This window comes from Physeter macrocephalus, chromosome 14, assembly GCF_002837175.3.
Source record: "Physeter macrocephalus isolate SW-GA chromosome 14, ASM283717v5, whole genome shotgun sequence".
Lineage (NCBI taxonomy): Eukaryota > Metazoa > Chordata > Mammalia > Artiodactyla > Physeteridae > Physeter > Physeter macrocephalus.
The window spans coordinates 65,081,200-65,101,729 of NC_041227.1; the positions used below are offsets into that span (position 1 = coordinate 65,081,200).

General features: G+C 43.1%; 1 protein-coding gene across 3 annotated transcripts in view; it reads left to right on the plus strand.

Moving 5' to 3' along the window:
- The window catches only part of LCMT1 (leucine carboxyl methyltransferase 1), a 57,957-nt gene that overhangs the window by 21,092 nt on the left and 16,335 nt on the right, over window positions 1–20,530 (plus strand). For all 3 annotated transcript variants that reach the window (XR_008619157.1, XM_007105620.3, XM_007105619.4), the window contains exons 2-6: window positions 250–341; window positions 2,388–2,509; window positions 9,028–9,104; window positions 9,996–10,057; window positions 19,948–20,050. Coding sequence is in view for 2 of the 3 variants with exons in the window: in XM_007105620.3 (XP_007105682.2) it covers window positions 250–341; window positions 2,388–2,509; window positions 9,028–9,104; window positions 9,996–10,057; window positions 19,948–20,050 (456 nt within the window). In the remaining variant the exon portion in view is untranslated. The remainder of the gene's footprint in view (window positions 1–249; window positions 342–2,387; window positions 2,510–9,027; window positions 9,105–9,995; window positions 10,058–19,947; window positions 20,051–20,530) is intronic.

The following is a 20,530-nucleotide window of genomic DNA, read 5'->3' on the forward strand; positions in this document are numbered from 1 at the left end:
TCTGTTTCTGTTTCATAGATAGGTTCATTTGCATCATATTTTTAGATTCCACATACAAGTGATATCATATGGTATTTGTCTTTCTCTTTCTGACTTACTTCACTTAGTATGATGATCTCTAGTTGCATGATTTGGCCTTTTGAGGTCAGTAAATTTCCTGTGGATCCTTGACCTGGTTCCTGGGAACGTGGCCATGGAACCTGGCCTGAACCTACTCTACTCACCTGCTTCCTTGTTCATCTCTTTCAGGTTTGCAGTGAGCGTTGGCTACTGGCAGGACCCTTACATCCAGCATTTGGTGAGACTATCTAAAGAGAGGAAGGCCCCGGAAATTAACAGAGGCAAGTGACCATCTCCCTCCCCGACATCTCATCAGCTGAGAGGCCTGAGGTTTTAGGGATTCATTCTTTTTTCTTTTTTGCGGTACGCGGGCCTCTCACTGTTGTGGCCTCTCCCGTTGCGGAGCACAGGCTCCGGACGCGCAGGCTCAGCGGCCATGGCTCACGGGCGCAGCCGCTCCACGGCATGTGGGATCCTTCCAGACCGGAGCACGAACCCGTGTCCCCTGCGTCGGCAGGCGGACTCTCAACCACTGCGCCACCAGGGAAGCCCAGGGATTCATTCTTAAAAAGAGAGTTCCGGGGTGTACTGTCTTCAACAGTGTATGAAAGTGCTTGTTTCCCAACTTCCTCACCAGCACAGTGTATTATGAAACTTTTCATCTTTGTTCACCTGATACATGAAAAATGGTTTTTACAGTAATATAAAAGCCATTTACATATCTTTTACTACGAGCTGTCTGTTCACATAAGGGATTATTTTTGTTGTTGTTGCCCTATTAAAGTGTTAGTAACACTATTAGGTTCTGCAAGTAATTTCCATCAAGGAAGTCGAAGGAGTTGAGACAGGAGTGTGACTTAGTTTCAGCCAGATTGAGAAACTGACCAGTGAACGTAAATCTTGTATGTGTGGGGAATCTAGGCCCTAAAGATGGGTCCCGTAGGTGGGTTCTGTAAGAAGGGCAAAGGAATTTGTAAATGGTTGTTCCTGAGAAGAAGGATGTGGTAGTTACTTTGAGCTGAGGGTGAATCCAGGCATCAGTTAGATTGGGCAAGGCCTGGTTAAGAGGCCTTTCTTAAGCCTCCCTCCCCAGCTCTTGAGACAGATTTCCCAACGAATGTTCCAGAGACAGGGACCCACCATGGCAACTGGCTTGGTGCCCCAGGCGGCATGTCAACCCCCCTTCCTTCTTCCTCTCCTGGTTTGCATCTCTAGATTGGGGACCTCCAGCCCAGTAGGAGAGCACTTCCCAGACGTCTGTGGTGAAGACATATTTTTTTCTCCCAAGTCGAATCCATTGTGGATGATATTCTGTAATATACAATAAAGATGATTTACTAGGAAAATGAAATGTAGACACAAGCCCAAATTATTTATTTATAAGGTAGGGATTATCAAATTGATTATTTTATTTATTTATTCTTTTGGCTACACTGCGTGGCATGTGGGACCTTAGGTCCCCGACCAGGGATCGAATCCATGCACCCTTGCAGTGGAATCGCAGAGTGCTAACCACTGAACCGCTAGGGAATTTCCCCGAATTATTTATTAGCACACTCACCAGACATAAAATTTCTCTGTCAAATGGCAGTAAAGTCTCTAAATGCTACTCTCAAATTTTGTTCTTAAAACGGTCACACCTTGAGCAACAGGCCTTTAGAACAAGACGGATGCCGTCTTCCTGTTTCCCTTCTGGGTTTCCCATCTCCTTTGTCCCAGCTCCCCACCCCAGAGCTTAACAAGTCCATTAATTAGGCCACCACTTGCTGGTGTCTCTCCTCCTGCTCTCTGCAATGCCATTTTATAAACACAGAGGCTCTAACCCAGACAAGATGGAGGTGAAAGGAACAAGATAAGAAGCATGGCTTTCTTTGCTTTGACTGACATTCATCTGCCCAATTTCCTGACCTAAAAATATTATTTCCCACACGCTGTTGCAATTTTGAGTTTTACCAGAGTACTAATTAGCTTTCCCTAGAGCCCTGAAAAAGCGCATTTACAAGAGGAGCATTTAGATCAGATGTTTTGATATAAAACACTTGTCTTTCCTAAGTAAAAGTATAGGACACTTTATTTTTCTTCAGATCGTTAATTCCACCATTAAGTATCTTGTACTTATTTTTGTTCAACCAGCTTTTTTTAAAAAAAAAAAAAAAAAAAAAAGGAAGAGCGTTTGAGAGTCATTATTTCTCCCATGAAGTCTACAGATAAATGCTGACCCTGAAGAAGGGCAAAAGTGTTGTTTTGCTCTCCCTAGCACCGTGGGCTTTGCAGGGATTATTTCTGTCATCACCGAGTGATAGCTTGCTTCTCTGTCTGTCTCTTAGGGTATTTTGCTCGAGTCCATGGCGTCAGCCAGCTTATAAAGGCATTTCTACGGAAGACAGAATGTAATTGTCAAGTTCTAAACCTCGGGGCTGGGATGGATACCACCTTCTGGAGGTTAAAGGTAAATTAAAATTTCCCGTTTTCTCTTTCCAGTTGTTTAAATTTAATTTGTTGAAGACATTCACCTGGTTCAAAAGCGTAAAGAAAAGATTAAAATGCAGTGCAGTGGCAGCCTGTCTCCCACCTCTCTTTGCAGCCCTCCAGCCCCACAACGCCTTCGTCCCCGTACTTCATCTCACCAGGGCCCTAGTGAGGATAATATGTGGGTGGTTTCTCACCTTTTGCTGCTACTAACTGGGCTATAATAAACATTCTTGGGTACATTTCCCGCGGCACGTGTGGCAGTATATCAGGAGAAGGAGCAAGGATTCTACCAGTGGAACTGCTGAGACAAAAGAACACTTGTGTTTGTAATTTTGACGATAACTTAAGACTTTATTGTCGGCATCACAGTGTCTTAGGTAACATTTGGAGATTTGCAAGGCTGGGTAATGATAACATGATGCAAAGCCCTTTTGTAGTCATTCTCTGATTTGATGCCTCAGTCGTTCTATTTGGGTTCAAGGGCAGGTGTAATTATACTCACTCATAGGAAAGGAAACTTGGGTCTAGTTAGTGGCAGAACCAGGACTAAAGTTCTGGTCTTTGATTCCTGGGCTGGATTTTATTGCCAAACAAATTTTTTTTTTTTTTTTTTTTTTTTTTTAAAAAAACGAATATTTTTGTGTTTTCCCTACAAATATCTCACTGATTGCATTTTCCCTACAGATATCTCACTGATTGCATTTTCTTTCTTTTTTCTTTTTTTTGTAGGTTTGTACAGATTTTTCTTGGTTCTCCTATCAGGTCGGTCACGTGGTAGTAATGAGTATGTGCGTCTCTCCAGATTTCTTTTTTTAAAAATAATTAATTAACTAATTTGTTTTTGGCTGTGTTGGGTCTTCGTTGCTGTGCACAGGCCTTTCTATAGTTGCAGTGAGCAGGGGCTTCTCTTCCTTGCAGTGCGTGGACTTCTCATTAGTGGCTCCTCCTGTTGTGGAGCATGGGCTCTAGGTGTGCAGGCTTCAGTAGTTGTGGCACGTGGGCTCAGTAGTTGTGGCTTGCAGGCTCTAGAGCGCAGGCTCAGTAGTTGTGGCGCACGGGCTTAGTTGCTCCGCGGCATGTGGGATCTTCCCGGACCAGGGCTCGAACCCGTGTCCCCTGCATTGGCAGGCAGATTCTTAACCACTGCGCCACCAGGGAAGTCCCTCTCCAGATTTCTTGCGGGCGTAGACCAAGATAGATGAGAGTATATAGGCATAACTCGACCTGCATTATCTATTTTATCCCTCATTAGCTCACCTGATAAGAAGGTCTTTGGTAATCAGAGCTCCCAACCTTTCTGTTACTTGAGAATCAGTGTCCTCAGCATGGCCCTAGTATCGTTTGCCTCTGCATTCTTCCTTCTAGATGAGATAACTGACATTTATGAAGTGCGTTTACATATATGATGTCATAAGTTAACAACAGGAGCTGTGTTGGGTAGGGGAGCTTACACATCTGAGGGAAGTGGGGCTTTGAAAGTCTGTGTCTTGCCCCAAATTGGACAGCCAGTGGCATTAGGACGTGGAACCGACATTGGCTCCAGCTCATCAGACTCCCAATTCCTTCCTCTTTCCTCTGCACACAGCCCTGTGGTTGTTCAGGGAGAGTCTTTTCTGTGGGTCGACTGTGCCTCTGTAACGCCGTGACCCTGGTGTGGTGGAAGCAACTGGAACAGAATGTAGTGTAAGAGTGTAATGCACTGCCGGCATTACAGGGGCCGCTGGAGAAATCCCTCCTTTTTTACCCTTTTGACTTGGTCATGTGGTTTGGTTTTTTTCCCCATCTTGTAGGTGGGCTAATAATGAATAAATCTGAGATTTTAATTTCTGAGCCAGGTACACCGAGGCTTACGTGCCCCTTCCAAGAAAACGGTTCTCTGTCAAAGGTGAGGAAGGGGAGTAGCACAGGGCCTTAAAGTCCTTTGTGGAAGTTTTTTGTTTTATTTGATAATTGTATTGATCCGAAGGGATTTTTAAAAATCTAAAGTTTCTCTTTTTTTTCTTTAAATTATGCTTGTTTGCTCTTTTATTATTATTTTTTAAGTCTTTTCCATTTTGTTGTGAGTTTTCCCCCCTGATTTGATGTTTGCCTTTAATTTTTATTTTTTATTATTTATTTATTTGACCGCGTGCGTACTTGCGGGATCTTAGTTCCCCGACCAGGGATCCGACCCCGTCCCCCTGCAGTGGAAGGGCGGAGTCCTAACCACTGGACCGCCAGGGAATTCCCTTGTTTGCTCTTTTAGAGCTGAGGTTGCACAGGCCAAATCTGGCCAGCCACCTATTTTTGTAAATAAAGTTTTATTGGAACACAGCCATGCCCATTTATTTACATCTTATCTATGGCTCTCACAGCAGGGCTGAGTAGTTAAAACAGAGACCATTATGGCCTGCAAAGCCTAAAATGCTTACTTTCTGACTCCTTCCAGAAAGTTTGTTAATCCCTGTTTTAGAGCTATATGTGCCTCTATAAAAGAGCAGGGGAAGTCGTGTCCATCGATCTTATAGTCTCGTGCTCTTTCCACCTGGGATGGCCCCCCGCTGCACCAGCAGAGGCTTAGCTGCGAGTCACAGGCTTTCTGGGGCCACTACCGTGTGAGCTTGTTCTGTATAATCTCAGGGGCCCAAGCCTGGACAGTCGAAGACTCTCATCTTCAGGCAGCAGGCAAAAACAGGGCCAGGGAAAGCTGGTATTGTCATGAGCAAAGAATAAAGGGTGAGTGAAACCCTTTAAGGGGCCTCACTTCTTGGTGTCTCTTGAATTCTGTTTCTGTACAACCAAAGGGTCGGGTATGGAGGGGAGGCAGTCTCAGTTTTGGCCACCTGTGAAGTGGTCGACTACCTTGGATCTTGGAGTCTGAGGGCCACCCTTCCTCGTGGCTGTTCCTGGCTGCCCCCCTGGTGGCTGTGCCCTGCCTTGGGTGTCTCCCCTGCCTCCTGTGCCACGCGAGCTACTTGGGAGTGGAGTGTCCGAGGGCTGCAGAGAATCGTGGAATAAAAAGTTGAAGCATCGCTTGCCAGAGCCATTTTGCCCCTTTCTGAAAGCTGAGAAAGAGGAAGTCTGTTTCTTATAAGTTCCAGGTGTGCCTTTTGGAAGCTTTCCTTCCTCGGTGACCCCTTATTCAGAATTCTTATGAGGATCAAGTGCGTGAGTGCCTGGGAAAGCTCTTTAAAAAGTCAGAAGTCCTGGACATCTACCCTGAGAAAACCATAATTCCAAGAGTCATGTACCACAATGTACGTTGCAGCTCTATTTACAGTAGCCCAGACATGGAAGCAACCTAAGTGTCCATCGACAGATGAATGGGTAAAGAAGATGTGGCACATATATACAATGGAATATTACTCAGCCGTAAAAAGAAACGAAATTGAGTTATTTGTAGTGAGGTGGATGGACCTAGAGTCTGTCTTAGAGTGAAGTAAGTCAGAAAGAGAAAAACAAATATCGTATGCTAACACATATATATGGAATCTTAAAGAAAATGGTTATGAAGAACCTAGGGACAGGACAGGAATAAAGACAGACGTAGGGAATGGACTTGAGGACACGGGGAGGGGGAAGGGTAAGCTGGGACGAAGTGAGAGAGTGGCATGGACATATATACACTACCAAACGTAGGATGGATAGCTAGGGGATGGGGGGGGGGGGAGAGAGGGAGACGCAAGAGGGAAGAGATATGGGGACATATGTATATGTATAACTGATTCACTTTGTTATAAAGCAGAAACTAACACACCATTGTAAAGCAATTATACTCCAATAAAGATGTTAAAAAAAAAAAAGAAGTCCTGTGTGAGATGTGGGACACTATGCTGTCCTTCATTTATTTGCTTGATTGTCCTCGTGGTCTTCTGGAATTTTAGACTGTTCTTAACACTCTATACCTTGTGAGTAAAAGTTCTTGAAAGATGTTGTAGAATTTCTTAGAGAAAGTTATTTCTGTGTATCCTTTAAACACATCCTCCGAATATCTCCAGATAGCTTTTATATAGCCCTGCTCTGCAGTCAGGTAGTAGGTATGTGTTGCAGTTCCAAGAGTGAACAGCTGAAGGTGGGTGAGTCCAGGTCTCCTCTGATGTCAGGAAACCGTCTTGTCCCTTTGTTTGTTTCTTTCTTTTTCTCTTCCTCCTTCCTTCTCTGTCCTTCCCCTCCTTCCCCCAGACCAGATCCCCTGAAATTTTAACTGAGGACCATTTTCCATGTGGGTGGATCTCCCAATTCTGTTACTTGCCCTTAGGGGTCTCCTTCCTACCAGGAACTGCTTCCTCATGATTTCTGCCCCCATCATTCTGTCCTCGGGGGGATCTGCTGCCCCTCCCAACCTGTCCTTCATCTCTGGTTATTGTCTGTGTGAATGGTGCTCTTACCTGCCAGGCTGCTCATCAGAAACAAGGAAACCTCCTTACCCCTCCTTTTTCTTTATCCCACCCTACGCCAAAGAAGCCACCACCAGGTTCTGGATATCAGCAACTTTCTTTTTCTTTCCTCTTTTTTAATTTTTTTTAAAAAAATAAGTAGCTCTCTATTTCTGGAATATAAGTGCAAGTGGGCATGAGGGTATTAAAAGAATAGCAGGTTATGGAGCGCCTTGTTTCTTGCTAAGTCTTAGGGGTGTGAAGAGCTGCTGCAGGCAGAAAGGGGTGTTGTTTTAGTCGTTCACAGCTGGTGATAGTAGAGCTGAGGAGGAGAGGATGCATTTGAGAATAGTCAGTGGGGCTGAGTGATTTTTTTAAATTGAAATATCAATACTTGACATAATTTTTTTTAATTGAAGTATAGTTGATTTACAATGTTGTGTTAGTTTCAGGTATACAGCAAAGTGATTCAGTTATATATAGAGAGAGAGATACAGATATAGATACCTATTCTTTCCCAGGTTCTTTTCCCTTATAGGTTATTACAAAATATTGAGTAGAGTTCCCTGTGCTATACAGTAGGTCCTTGTTTGTTATCTATTTTATATATAGTAGTGTGTATGTTAATCCCAAACTCCTAATTTATCCCTCCCCCCTTTCCCCTTTGGTAACCATAAGTTTGTTTTCTCTGTCTGTGGGTCTATTTCTGTTTTGTACATAAGCTCATTTGTATCATTTTTTTTAGATTCCACATATAAGCGACATCATATGATTTGACATATAATACGATGTTAGTTTCATAGTATGTATTACATAGTGATCTGACATTTGTGTATATTCGGGGCTGAGTGATTGATTGGACAGGGAGGAGGAGCTGGAGATTTCTAGCATGACCAGTAGGTGACTGGATGGGGGTGTAGCCACCAACTAAGCTAGGAAAACCGCAAGGGGGAAGCAGGGCTGTGTGTGTGTGTGTGTGTGTTTCACACTTTTTAAAACTGCAGCCACAGTAAAAAAATAACTGTACATCCCTAGCCAGGACCCAGGTCTATGTACCTATGTCTATAAATAATAAGGGCACACACATGGTACTTACTAAGGGCAGGCCCTGTTCTGAGTGTCACTCACGTATTTCCTCATTAATCCCCACAACCCTATGAGGTGTTATTTTCTTTACTTTTCAAATGAGGAAACCTTGGCCCACGGAGTTTAGTGACTTTCCCAAGGCCTCACAACAAACAAGTGGTGGAGCTAGGATTTGAACCTTGTCCCTCCAGGCTCCAGAGTGCCTGCTGTTTACCACCCCACTAGTCTCGACTCTCACAGAAAAAAATAAATGTATCTCTCATTCCATGTGATGCTTTCTGATATTTGCTACTTTATTCTATTTCATCCCCAAACTGCTGGTCACAACCCACCACATTGGTTTCTTGACCCTCTCTAATAGGTCTCAAGGTGCTTTTTAAAAAAATTAATTAATTAATTTTTGGCCGCATTGGGTCTTCGTTGCTGTGTGCAGGCTTTCTCTAGTTGAGGCGGGGCGGGGGCTACTCTTTTTTTTTTCTTTGCGGTACGCGGGCCTCTCACTGTTGTGGCCTCTCCTGTTGCGGGGCACAGACTCCGGACGCGCAGGCTCAGCGGCCATGGCTCACGGGCCCAGCCGCTCCACGGCATGTGGCTCCCGGACCGGGGCACGAACCCGTGTCCCCTGCATCGGCAGGCGGACTCTCAACTGCTGCGCCACCAGGGAAGCCCTGGGGCTACTCTTCATTGCGGTGTGTGGGCTTCTCATTGCGGTGGCTTCTCTTGTTGTGGAGCACATCAAGCTGCTTTTTTGAGAAATACTCATGTCCTGCTTCCAGTCTACCTCTTAACATCCCAGTGACCACCATTCCCCTGATTCAGGCGCCCCATCACTTGTCTCCTGGACAGCTACAATAGTCTCCTTTTTCCCTCCATTTGTTCTTTATGCCGAGACCAAATAACTTGAAAAGTACATTTCTTACCATATCATTCCCCTGATTTTAAATCCGTAAGTACCCTATTGCTCTTCAGGCCCTAGAACTTGGTACATGAAGATGATAGGCAAATGTATGAGTAATAAATAATTATAGAAAGATTACTGTGTGTTTTTTCTCAGGATGAAGATCTTCTACCAAGTAAATATTTTGAAATCGACTTTCCAATGATAGTCACGAGAAAGCTGCACAGCATCAAGTAAGTGTGGCTTTGGCCGGAAGCAAGAGCCTGGTGAGATTCAGAGCCAGATCCTGGTAGACGGCAGGTCTGAAAGCAGGAGACCTCATTTTAGGGCACTGCTTTCCTTTCATCCCCTCCTCCCTTTTTCTTGTCCCCGGGACCCTCATTCCAACATATCATGCAGTCTTCCACATGAAATATACCCTCCTTTGTGACTCTTCTCTCCGTTCATGTAATTTCTCTGAACATGACCTAGAGTAGATTAATAATCTGAATTTTAAAAAAATTTTATATTGGATTGTAGTTGATTAACAATGTGTATTAATCTGAATTTTTATGTGTATTTTGCTTACTTATCATCAGGGTATAGAAAGGTGCCTGGCCCAGAACAGATGTGTAGTAAATATTTTTTGAATGAATGAATGGGAGGCTGAAGTTAATCAGTTATTTTGGGCTCGGCCTATGGGATCTTAGTTTCCCGACCAGGGATCGAACCCGCGTCCCCTGCATTGGAAGCACAGAGTCCTAACCACTGGACCACCAGGGAATTCCCTGTTTTTTCGCATATTTTTGATTGGGAGAGTTATCACATAAATGTTACTAAAAACACTGGAACATTTGGAAAATTCTTGCTAGCCTGTCTGTAGCTGTTTCTAAGTAAGTATGTCACGATCAGTTTGTGATTTGATATCAGATTCTCCATGTAAAGCTTAGCTGACCTAACTGACTTGTATCCCCTGGACTTTTACTGTATGTGCCTAGGGTCAAATGTGATTAAACAGATGACCCTTTGGCATGGCCCTTCCTTTGAATAGTAGTGATCCCTCTTTGCCATGTCTGTAGTGGCTGTGTGCATTTTAGCGGTAAGTGAGCTGCTTGACTCGCCTTTCTTTTTCTCATCTTCTACAGATTGAAACCTCTCCTATCAAAACCCATTTTAGACTTACATTCAGAGGACACACTTCAAATGGGCAAGTATCCTTAACCTAAGTAATACAACCTGGGCTATATAACAATTTTTGCTCTTTTTCCCCTTTTCTTTTTAAAGATGATGTGTGTGTGTGCGCGTGTGCGCGCGCGCACGCACGAATACATGTGTCCGTCTGCTCATACAGTTTCACCTCCACCACAGTTACTATGAAGGAATTTAAAACAGTTTTTGTTGTTGTTGTTTTTGTTTGTTTGCTTTTGTGGTACACGGGCCTCTCACCCACCGTTGTGGCCCCTCCCGCTGCGGAGCACAGGCTCCGGACGCGCAGGCTCAGCGGCCATGGCTCACGGGCCCAGCCGCTCCGCGGCATGTGGGATCTTCCCGGACCGGGGCACGAACCCGCGTCCCCTGCATCGGCAGGAGGACTCTCAACCACTGCGCCACCGGGGAAGCCCCTTAAAAACAGTTTTGATGTGACTCTTCTTAGATGTCCATAGGTCCCCACTCTTTAAAAAGAATTTAAAATAGTTGCAAACATTTCAAAAATGGGAGATTTTTCATGCAAGTCTTGATTTTCAGTTTTGCTTGGAAAAATCACATCTAGCTCCTACATGGCAGTCGTTGAGCAGCGGCCGCTTCATTTAGAAGGGTCGTGTCTTCTCCATTTCTGACCCCACCACTCCCTCTTGTCTTACACCTGACCTGCTTCCTGGTTTATGTCACCTCCTTGGCCCCTGCAGTCAGTTTTCCCCCTCAGGTTTTAATTATGAATGTTTACAACACCACTTTCCTCATTTCTAAGCCTTTCGAATTATGGTAAAACTCTTCCAGAATCTTCCATTGTTTTCAGTCTGTATCTGACAGTGAGGTTCCAGGGCCTTATTAATAATTTGGGTCAGAAAACATGCTTAGAGATGATGGCCTTCTCGGATGGTCGACACAGATAGCACAGCAAACCTCAGACGATTAGATACGCTTCCTCTTTTACACGACCACAGTGCTTTAGTCATCCTCCTAGTGATGAGATTCCCAATAAAGTTTCCACAGAAAATGATATCTCCCCCATCCTTTGTTTCCCTTATACAAGTTGTAAGTAGAAGCTGTTCAGGCTTTGCCATTTGCTGGCCTATTTGCTTTCTGTACAGTTTTTCTACCGTAATTTTCTGTGTGTTTGGTGTCAGAATGATTATCTGCAATGAATGTGCTAGTACTTTGCTACGACTTTGATCCATCCGTGTAGAAATATATGAAGTAGAAAGTAAAGGCTTTCCATAATCCCCCTTCCCACCCAAGATAACCAGTGTTCAGAGTATTTTCTACCACAGATGTGAACAGTATACCCAGAGAAAGGTAAATATCACACACAATAAAGTACACACACAGATAGAATCCAGTGTGTGACACATAAAAGACTCAACAATTTTTTGTTGAATGAATGTATATACACATTGAATAAATATATGTTGTAGTGTAACATATATTTGTTGAACGAATGGATCTATACTTCTATATATAAATATAGGTTTATATGTAATTTTAATAAAATAAATAATTTATACATACTGTTTTGTGACTTGCTCTTTTCACGTCCTAGTAAATCATGGCTGTCTTCTCATGTCAGAATATATAAATCTGCCTCATTATTTCTAACGGCTTTACAGTACTCCTCTGCATGGAAATTCCGTTTTGTTTAATCTTTTCCCTACTGATGGTCATTTAGATTCCTGCCTTTTTATATTTTTATATTCAACACTGTTGTAGAAAACACATATATATGTGCGTATTTGCAGGAATTGCTAGCTTAAAGAATTGTACATTGTGAATTTTAATAGCTACTACCAAACTGATCTTCAAGACCTTTTTTATTAATTTATGTTTTCATTAAGAGTAGATGAGGATTCTCTTTCCCTACACCCTCACTAACGCTGGATATTATCATTTTAAAAAATTTCTACCAATCTGATGGGCTGTAACAATGTCCCAACGCTGAGTGCTGCTGAATAGAGCTAATATTTTTGATCACTGACTATATAGCTGTTTCTATGTATTTTATGTTTTTTCTTTTTCTTTTTTTTTTTTTTTTCTTGCGGTACGCGGGTCTCTCACTGTTGTGGCCTTTCCCGTTGCGGAGCACAGGCTACGGACGCGCAGGCTCAGCGGCCATGGCTCACGGGCCCAGCCGCTCCGCGGCATGTGGGGTCTTCCCGGACCGGGGCATGAACCCGTGTCCCCTGCATCGGCAGGCGGACTCTCAACCACTGCACCACCAGGGAAGCCCTGTTTTAAAATTTTATATAACTTTGAATGCTAGTGAGATGGAGTATCTTTCTATAGTTTTATTGGCCTTTGGGAATTTCTTTGTAAATTGCCTTTTTTTCCCTTTGCCCATTTTTTTCTTCAGTTGCATTGTTTACCCCCCGCCTTTTTTTTTTTTCAATTATAACGTATAGATATGTTCTGTGATAAAAGCCTCTTGTCAACTTTAAAAAAAAAATACTTATTTATATATTTATATTTATTTGGTTGCACCGGGTCTTAGTTGCAGCTCACAGACTCCTTAGTTGCGGCTCTCCGGGTCCTCAGTTGCAGCAACTGGGCTCCTTAGTTGCAGCAGGCAGGCTCCTTAGTTATGGCTCATGGGCTCCTTAGTTGTGGCATGCGAACTCTTAGTTGTGGCATGTGTGTGGGATCTAGTTCCCTGATCAGGGATCGAACCTGGGCCCCCTGCATTGGGAGTGTGGAGTCTTATCCACTGTGCCACCAGGGAAGTCTCTTGTCAACTTTTTTTATTGTATATTTTTTTCTTTGTCTTTTGCTTGTTTTTTTAAATCTGTGTTTGTGTCTCACGTGGGTAAATTTTCCAGTCTTGTCCTTTATATCAGTAGTTTTTGATCTTGCCATCATACTGAGAAAGGAATCTGAATAAAAATAAATAAAAACGTGAATGAAAATCTGAGAAAAGTGATAGATGATAATAAAACTGACAAAAATTTCGTTTAAAAATTACTCTTGGGCTTCCCTGGTGGCGCAGTGGTTGCGCGTCCGCCTGCCGATGCAGGGGAACCGGGTTCGCGCCCCGGTTTGGGAGGATCCCACGTGCCGCGGAGCGGAAAAATTACTCTTTTTCATCAAACCCCTGGGGCTGTGATTGTAAGAATCACCACTATTTATTTATCAATAGGAGAGAAAAAGTGCTGACAAATTAAACTGATACATTACCGACTGTTAGATGCATCCAGATTTCAGAAATGTTAAAATGTGAAAAATATATGCATCTTAGAATTGATGATAGATGTTTTCTTACGCTGAATTATGCACAGGGTAAGAAATTAAAAGTAGGTGAATGAGTACACAATGAAAAGTAAGTCAGGATGAGTTCTTAAAAAGTAAGTCAGATTCTATTACTTTCTTGCTTAAATCTTTCTAGTGCTAAAATCTACATGGTTAATTGGGTGTCTGGATGCCTCCTGATTTTCCTTCCTTTTTTAAAAAATATTTATTTATTATTTATTATTTATTTATTTGGCTGTGTTGGGTCTCAGTTGCGGCACGTGGGATCTTTAGTTGTGGTGCGTGGGCTCTTCGTTGCAGTACGCAGGCTTCACTCTAGTTGCGGTGCAGGCTCCAGAGCGCGTGGGCTCTCTAGTTGTGGCACGCGGGCTCTCTAGTTGTGGCGCAGGCTCTAGAGCACACGGGATTAGTTGCCCCGCGGCATGTGGGATCTTAGTTCCCCGACTAGGGATCGAACCTGTGTCCCCTGAGTTGGAAGGCAGATTCTTAATCACTGCACCACCAGGGAAGTCCCCCGATTCTATTTTCAACTACAGTAACTATGATCTCACCACACTGCCCTCCTGCTGTCCTCTGAATGTGCCAAGCTTGCTCTCACCTTCAAACCTTTCCTCTTCCCTTGGCCTGGAACTCTTTCCCCCTAATTTTGCTTAATGGGCTCCATCTCATCGCCCATGTCCCACTTCAGCTGCCACTTCCTACTCTAGGCATAGTTTTCTCTCCTCTTTTATTTTCTTCATAGCTCTTAATACTCTGATGCTATCTTGATTCTTCATTTGTTTAATGATTCACCGTCTCTCCCTCTTTGAGGGGATAAGCCTCAAGAGCACAGGGACCTCTCCTATCTTGTTCATTGCTACATCCCCAGCACCTAGAACAGTGCCTGGCACACAGAGATGATTGATGGAATAAATACATACCTGAATGCTTGAATGAGTGAATGTTTGTGTCTTTGTAATCCATCTCAACTCCGATGTGGAACTAGTTGAGTATAAAGTAAAAAGAGCAACAAATCAAAGCATTGCAGAGTGGTGTCAGGTATCTCAGCTGAACCGTAAAAAGGAGAAACTGTCTCGGGGGAAGATTGTCTCGCACAAGGCAAGCTTAGGGAAAGAAGGAGCATGCGAGGAAGTCGAAAGGCCAGTGTGACTGGAGCTGGCAGTGGAGAGGGGTGCATGGCTCAAGATGAAGCTGAAGAAGGCGGGGCTGCATCATGCAGGATCTCCTCGGCCAGACCAAGTAGTGTGGACTCTCTTCTAAGGGAGGTGGGACCCTGTTACGCACTCCCAAAAGACTGCACCCCGCTTTGTAGTGTTCCCCACACTTGTCCACTCTTCATCTTCCCTGCTGGATTGCAGGCCCCATGGGGGCAGGACTGTGCCTTTTTGTTCATCAGTTTCTTCCCAGGACTCAGTGCCCAGGACATAATGAGAGCTCAGTAAGTATTCCTGCGTGGACAGATGGACAGACAAACAAGCAAAACTTCTCTGTGGTCCAGAAATCCACCTGAGGCTGTCTTTATTTTACAACGCTTTTTTTTTTAATTTTAATTTTTTAAACTTTTTATTTTATATTGGAGTATAGCCGATTAACGACGTTGTGATGGTTTCAGGTGCACAGCAAGGCGACTCAGCCGTACATATACATGCATCCATTCTCCCCCAGAGTCCCCTCCCATCCAGGCTGCCACATAACATTGAGCAGAGTTCCCTGTGCTATACAGTAGGTCCCCGTTGGTTATCCTTTTTAAATATGGCAGTGTGTACATGTCAATCCCAGCTTTTTTATTTTTAAACTAAAATGTTCTAGGAAAATCTGTGGCCCTAAAAGAACACTTCGCAATCCTAATAATAAGTCTGTCTTTGAAGACATATAATGAATGGGATTGATGGGACTCACTACAGGTCAGTAGCACATAGGAACACATCTCTCTCTTGAAATGCTGACTTAGAGGTGATGGAAGAGATCATGACTTGTATGCCCTGTGGATTCTGTGTGTGGGTGTGGGTGTGGGTGTGTTTAACTACCGTGTTACATTGTGTAAATCTTCCGCTTTCTCCTGCCTTTCATAGGTGTGAGCTTAATGAGGCAGATAATTAAAGCCTATATGAGCTTTTGCTCTGTAACAAACCACTGCAAAGCATGTGGCTTAAAATAACAGCCATCTGTTTAGCTCACAATCCTGCAGCTTGGCAATTTGGGTTGGGTTCATCTGGGTGGAGCTTCTCAGCGCCTGCCCGGATTTAATCATCTGTGGTCTGGTCTTCACAGAAGACCTCCACGATGTACCACCATTGAGTTAGGCCAAGAAGTGCATGCCCACTTCCCTTTACTAAGTGCCTCAGTAAATTTTTCATGATGTCTCTAGGTTAAAAAACATATCAGCAGTTCTACTTATTAATAAGTTGGGTTCAAGCATTGTAAGTATTTATGTCCTAACAACTTTTTGGTCATTTGAAAAAAAAAAGCAGCTTACATTCTAAGAAGAAATACTCTCTTCATTTCATTCTTAAATAACCACAGTTACTTCTAATGGGATATGTGCTCCTGTCGGGCCCTTTATGACCTCACCTGGGAGCCAGATTGGACGCTACCACCTGTTCCTCTTGCAATATTGCAGATGATGTTTGAGCAGTAGTGGCTTTTTCATCACAGTCACACCTGAGAAATCAGCTTTGCAGAGATACGGTGTCATTAAAAGGAGTGCAGAGAAGTCTCCTGTGGAAACTGTGACTGCCTTGAGCTGGTGGCCTGCTTGTGTCTGGTGCATGTTGAGTATCTCTGGGTTTCCCTCAAAAATGTAAAACCTCCTGTTCTGCCCTTGTGAGTTGGTTGTGCCGCCCCAGGGCACCTCAGTACAGTTTGGGATCCATGGAGCTCAGCACTTTGACATCGCCCTTAATCTTAGCCATGACCGTATGAGGTTGCCATTGTATGCATTTTATACTTAAAAGTAGGTGTGAGCGGTATGTCGTATGACTAGGAACTGGCAGAGTAGACGTTTGTTGTCAGGGCTGTTTGAGACCAAAGCCCATTCCTCTGCAGGTGTACTCCAAAGAGAGTTTTCATCTTGGGAACCATGTCCTGGATAAAAGCTACGGCATGTTAAGTTGTCCCTATCCAAGAATAATTAGGACTATTGAAGGATTTTAAAAATTTAACGTCGACTAATGGTCTTTGAATTTTTGTGTGTAAGTTTAACGCAGGGTTTCTTAACCTCAGCCCTCCTGACACCTGGGGCCGGATAATTCCCTGTTGTGGGGCTGTCTTGCACAGTTTATAATGTTTAGCAGCATCCCTAACCTCTGCCTATTAGATGCCACTAGCATCCCCCAGTTGCGACAACCAAAAATGTCTCCAGGCACTGCCAGATGTTCCCTAGGGACAGAGTTGCCCTGGTTGAGAACTGCTGCTTGAATGAAATGATGACCAAGCCTGAGGAACAGGATTTGCATACTTGTCTCTTCATTCTGGCCATGTACAAATTGGTTCTTAATTTTTAAAAAACCCATCTTGGTGTTATGTTTTCAGGGGTTCTCCCTCTTAAATCCTCTTAGAAGTCAATCCTCTAAAGATTGATCACAGAAGGAACTACTAGTAGCAGTTCGGAGGTTTTCAGTCAATGTTAATTGGCTTTCCAGAATTGGGCAAGTATGGGCTATTCCTTTAGAAAGTTGTTCTTATAAGAGTATCACACAAAAAGCTTTTAATCCTCTCCCGTTTTTCTCTTAGGAAGTAGAAAATAGAAAAAAAAGGAAGGGATCGTGGGTCTCGTTTTGATGAGCAAGGTCTTTTTCTCACCCAGTCTCAGAAGCATTCCAAAGGTATCAAGGTTTTTGTTGTTGTTCCCATGGTCTCTTGCTAGAGTTAGATTTTATAAAAATGGTATATCTTCCCAGAATAGTAAAACTCCTTTGAAACTTGCCCTGAGCCTGTATCCTCTACCAAATGCATTCTGTTTCTTGTGAAATGAAGGTAAGGCATCCTTCAAGGGCGGATAATAGACCTTCTATTTCTACACAGCTTGAGTAGCCCCTGACTTCAGAGGAGCGTGGGAATCATGATGGGTGTGTGGCGTGCGTTGTTAGAGCCTCAGATTCTGTCATTAATGGGGCCTTGGGGACCTCACGTCCAGCACTTCCCAGGCAGTTGCCAGGGCACACGGATGGGCCACTGCTGGGTGTGCCCCAGGTCCTTGACCCTTGCAGCTCTGCTGTACCTTGTGCTCAATTTTTAAGAGTAACCATGACCATGTGCCATTTTTGTCTTGTGTGCTACCTTTAGATCCACATCTCTGAGTGAGACGTGTCTTCTGTGAATTGCACAGTTCAAGGAAACCACATGCTTCAACATTCTGATGGTCTCTTTGTGTGTGTGTCTGTGCGTGTGTGCGGTCAGGGATGGAAAAACTCATCTTGAATATATATGTTATTTGTAAGAAGGCACACAGGCATTTGGGAATCACTGCTTGTTTTCACAGCAGAGCAAGCAAGTGCCTTCACATCCTTGATATTCTTTTCTGGACTCAGGTGTTATGGTGCCTGGGACTGACTCTGGGTTTCCCAGCCTTGCCCTTTGGTGGTTTCCTGACATCTAGCAGATTCCTAGGAGGTATTTCTTGTAGCTTATGGGGTGTGGCCAAGTGTATTTGAACGAGCTGAATGGGATTCTCAAGAAAATAAGGGAGAACCTGCTTACGTGCTGTTTCGCCTTTCCCACACTTTTTGCCGTGGGTTCTCAGGAGAGAACCTGAGTTCTTGGCAATGATGTAGGATGGCTGTAGAATGTCCCAGCTTCTTCCATGGTTTGTACCTTTGAGGAAGTTGAGTGAACAGTGCTTCAGGTAAATAATCAAGCAATTTAATTCTATTTTTAAAAATAGAGAGTTTAAATTGAAAAGAATTTCAGGCCTACACAAAAATAATGTGACTAGATTGATGAACTTCCATGTACCCATCGCATAACTTTATTGCCAGTCTCATTTCATCTGTACTGGTGGTTCTAAAAGTGTAGTCCAGGCTAACAGCATCAACCCCATCTGGGAACTTGTTAGAAATACAGATTTCTATTTTTGAAAAATCTGAATCAGAAACTCAGGGGCTGGAGCCTGATCAGTCTGTTTTAACAAGCCCTCTGGGTGAATCTGATGCCTGCCAAAGCTTGAGAACTACTATACATCCATTCCATCCAACCTCTGGTGGAATATTTTAAAGGAAATATTTTATTTGTAAATACTTTAGTACATAAACTGTTTTCTTTTAAACGTAATAGCTCACAAATTGATGAAACATTTAGAGAGCAATTGGTACCAATATTTAAATAGGCTTACTCTTTGATCTCCTAATTCTTCTCATCATAACCTGCATAACTGGACAGACAAGTCCTTTGTGACATGTATACAAGGATGTTCGTTGCAGTGCCTGAGATGGAGTAAACTTGGAAATACTGCCTGTCTAATATTGAGTGATTGGCTAAGTAAGCTGTTTTATGTACTCCGTGGAGCATGGTGAAATCATAGAGAATGATGTCCGTGATGCTATTGTTAAATAGGAAAAGCTTTCAAAACAAGTATTGGGTGACCCCATTATCTTTTTTTGTGCAGGGTGTGTGTGTGGCGGGGGGTGTGTGTGTGTGTGTGTGCGCGTGCGTGTGTGTGCGTTTGAGGGAGGGAGAGGGAGAGAGAGAGAGAGAGAGAGAGAGAGAGAGAGGATGTGTCCGTGTTGTGTATAGGAGTTTAAGCACATAGAAAAAAGGCTAGAATGTTATACACTAAAACACTAATAGTTGTCTTTGGAAGGTATGATTTTTAGTTAATTTTCACCCTCCTCTTACCTGATTTTTTTTTCCCATAATGAGCATGGATTTTTATTTTTAAAATTTATTTATTTATTTATTCATTCATTCATTCGTTTTTGGCTGCGTTGGGTCTTCGTTGCTGCACGAGGGCTTTCCTTATGAGGGAGGGAGAGGGAGAGAGAGAGAGAGAGAGAGAGAGAGAGAGAGGATGTGTCCGTGTTGTGTATAGGAGTTTAAGCACATAGAAAAAAGGCTAGAATGTTATACACTAAAACACTAATAGTTGTCTTTGGAAGGTATGATTTTTAGTTAATTTTCACCCTCCTCTTACCTGATTTTTTTTTCCCATAATGAGCATGGATTTTTATTTTTAAAATTTATTTATTTATTTATTCATTCATTCATTCATTTGTTTTTGGCTGCGTTGGGTCTTCGTTGCTGCACGAGGGCTTTCCTTAATTGCATCGAGCGGGGGCTAGTCTTTGTTGCGGTGCACGGGCTTCTCATTGCAGTGGCTTCTCTTGTTGCGGAGCACGGGCTCTAGGCACGTGGGCTTCAGTAGTTGTGGCTCGTGGGCTCTAGAGTGCAGGTTCAGTAGTTGTGGCACATGGGCTTAGTTGCTCTGTGGCATGTGGGATCTTCCCGGACCAGGGCTCGAACCCATGTGCCCTGCATTGGCAGGCAGATTCTTAACCACTGCGTCATCAGGGAAGCCCGAGCATGCATTTTTATAATGGAGAAAAACAATACATTTACTTTAGTTTTGTAAAAGTCACATCCATTGAAATTATAATCTCTTCTTGATCAATTTGTTGAAATTATAATCTCTTCTTGCATTTACAGATGGGCACGTGTTGGATTCAACAAGATATGCCATCATTGGAGCAGATCTCCGAGATATACCTGAACTGGAAGAGAAACTAAAGAAATGTAACATGAATACACAGTGAGATTTTTTTTTTAACCTCTTACATTTGAGATTTCATGCTAATTTGAGATAAGGCCAGTTGGAGGTACGGCATGATAACGTGTACCATTTTTTTTCATTGCTACTTAGAGTAGTTTTCTGAAATTTTTTGAGAAGCAGTGTTCCTTGAGTCTGTTTTCGCATGAGCCTCACCTGTATTGCTTTTGTAAAATACTGATTACTAATATAAGTTTGAGGGAAGATAATTGTATGCATAGAAACATATAATTGTAACATATAAAGAAAGGATTCGCATCCAGGGTATATTAAGAATACTTACTATTTTTTTAAAAGTCCAGTAGAAAAACGGGCAAAGGATAGATGACCAGGCAGCTCAAAGAGGAAACGGGGTATCATATTAAAATGGTATTGAACTTAAGTAGTAATCAGATGAAATTCTGTTTTACTCCCACCAAGTTGGCAAAAAAGTAACAGTCTGACAGTATCAAGTGTTGACAA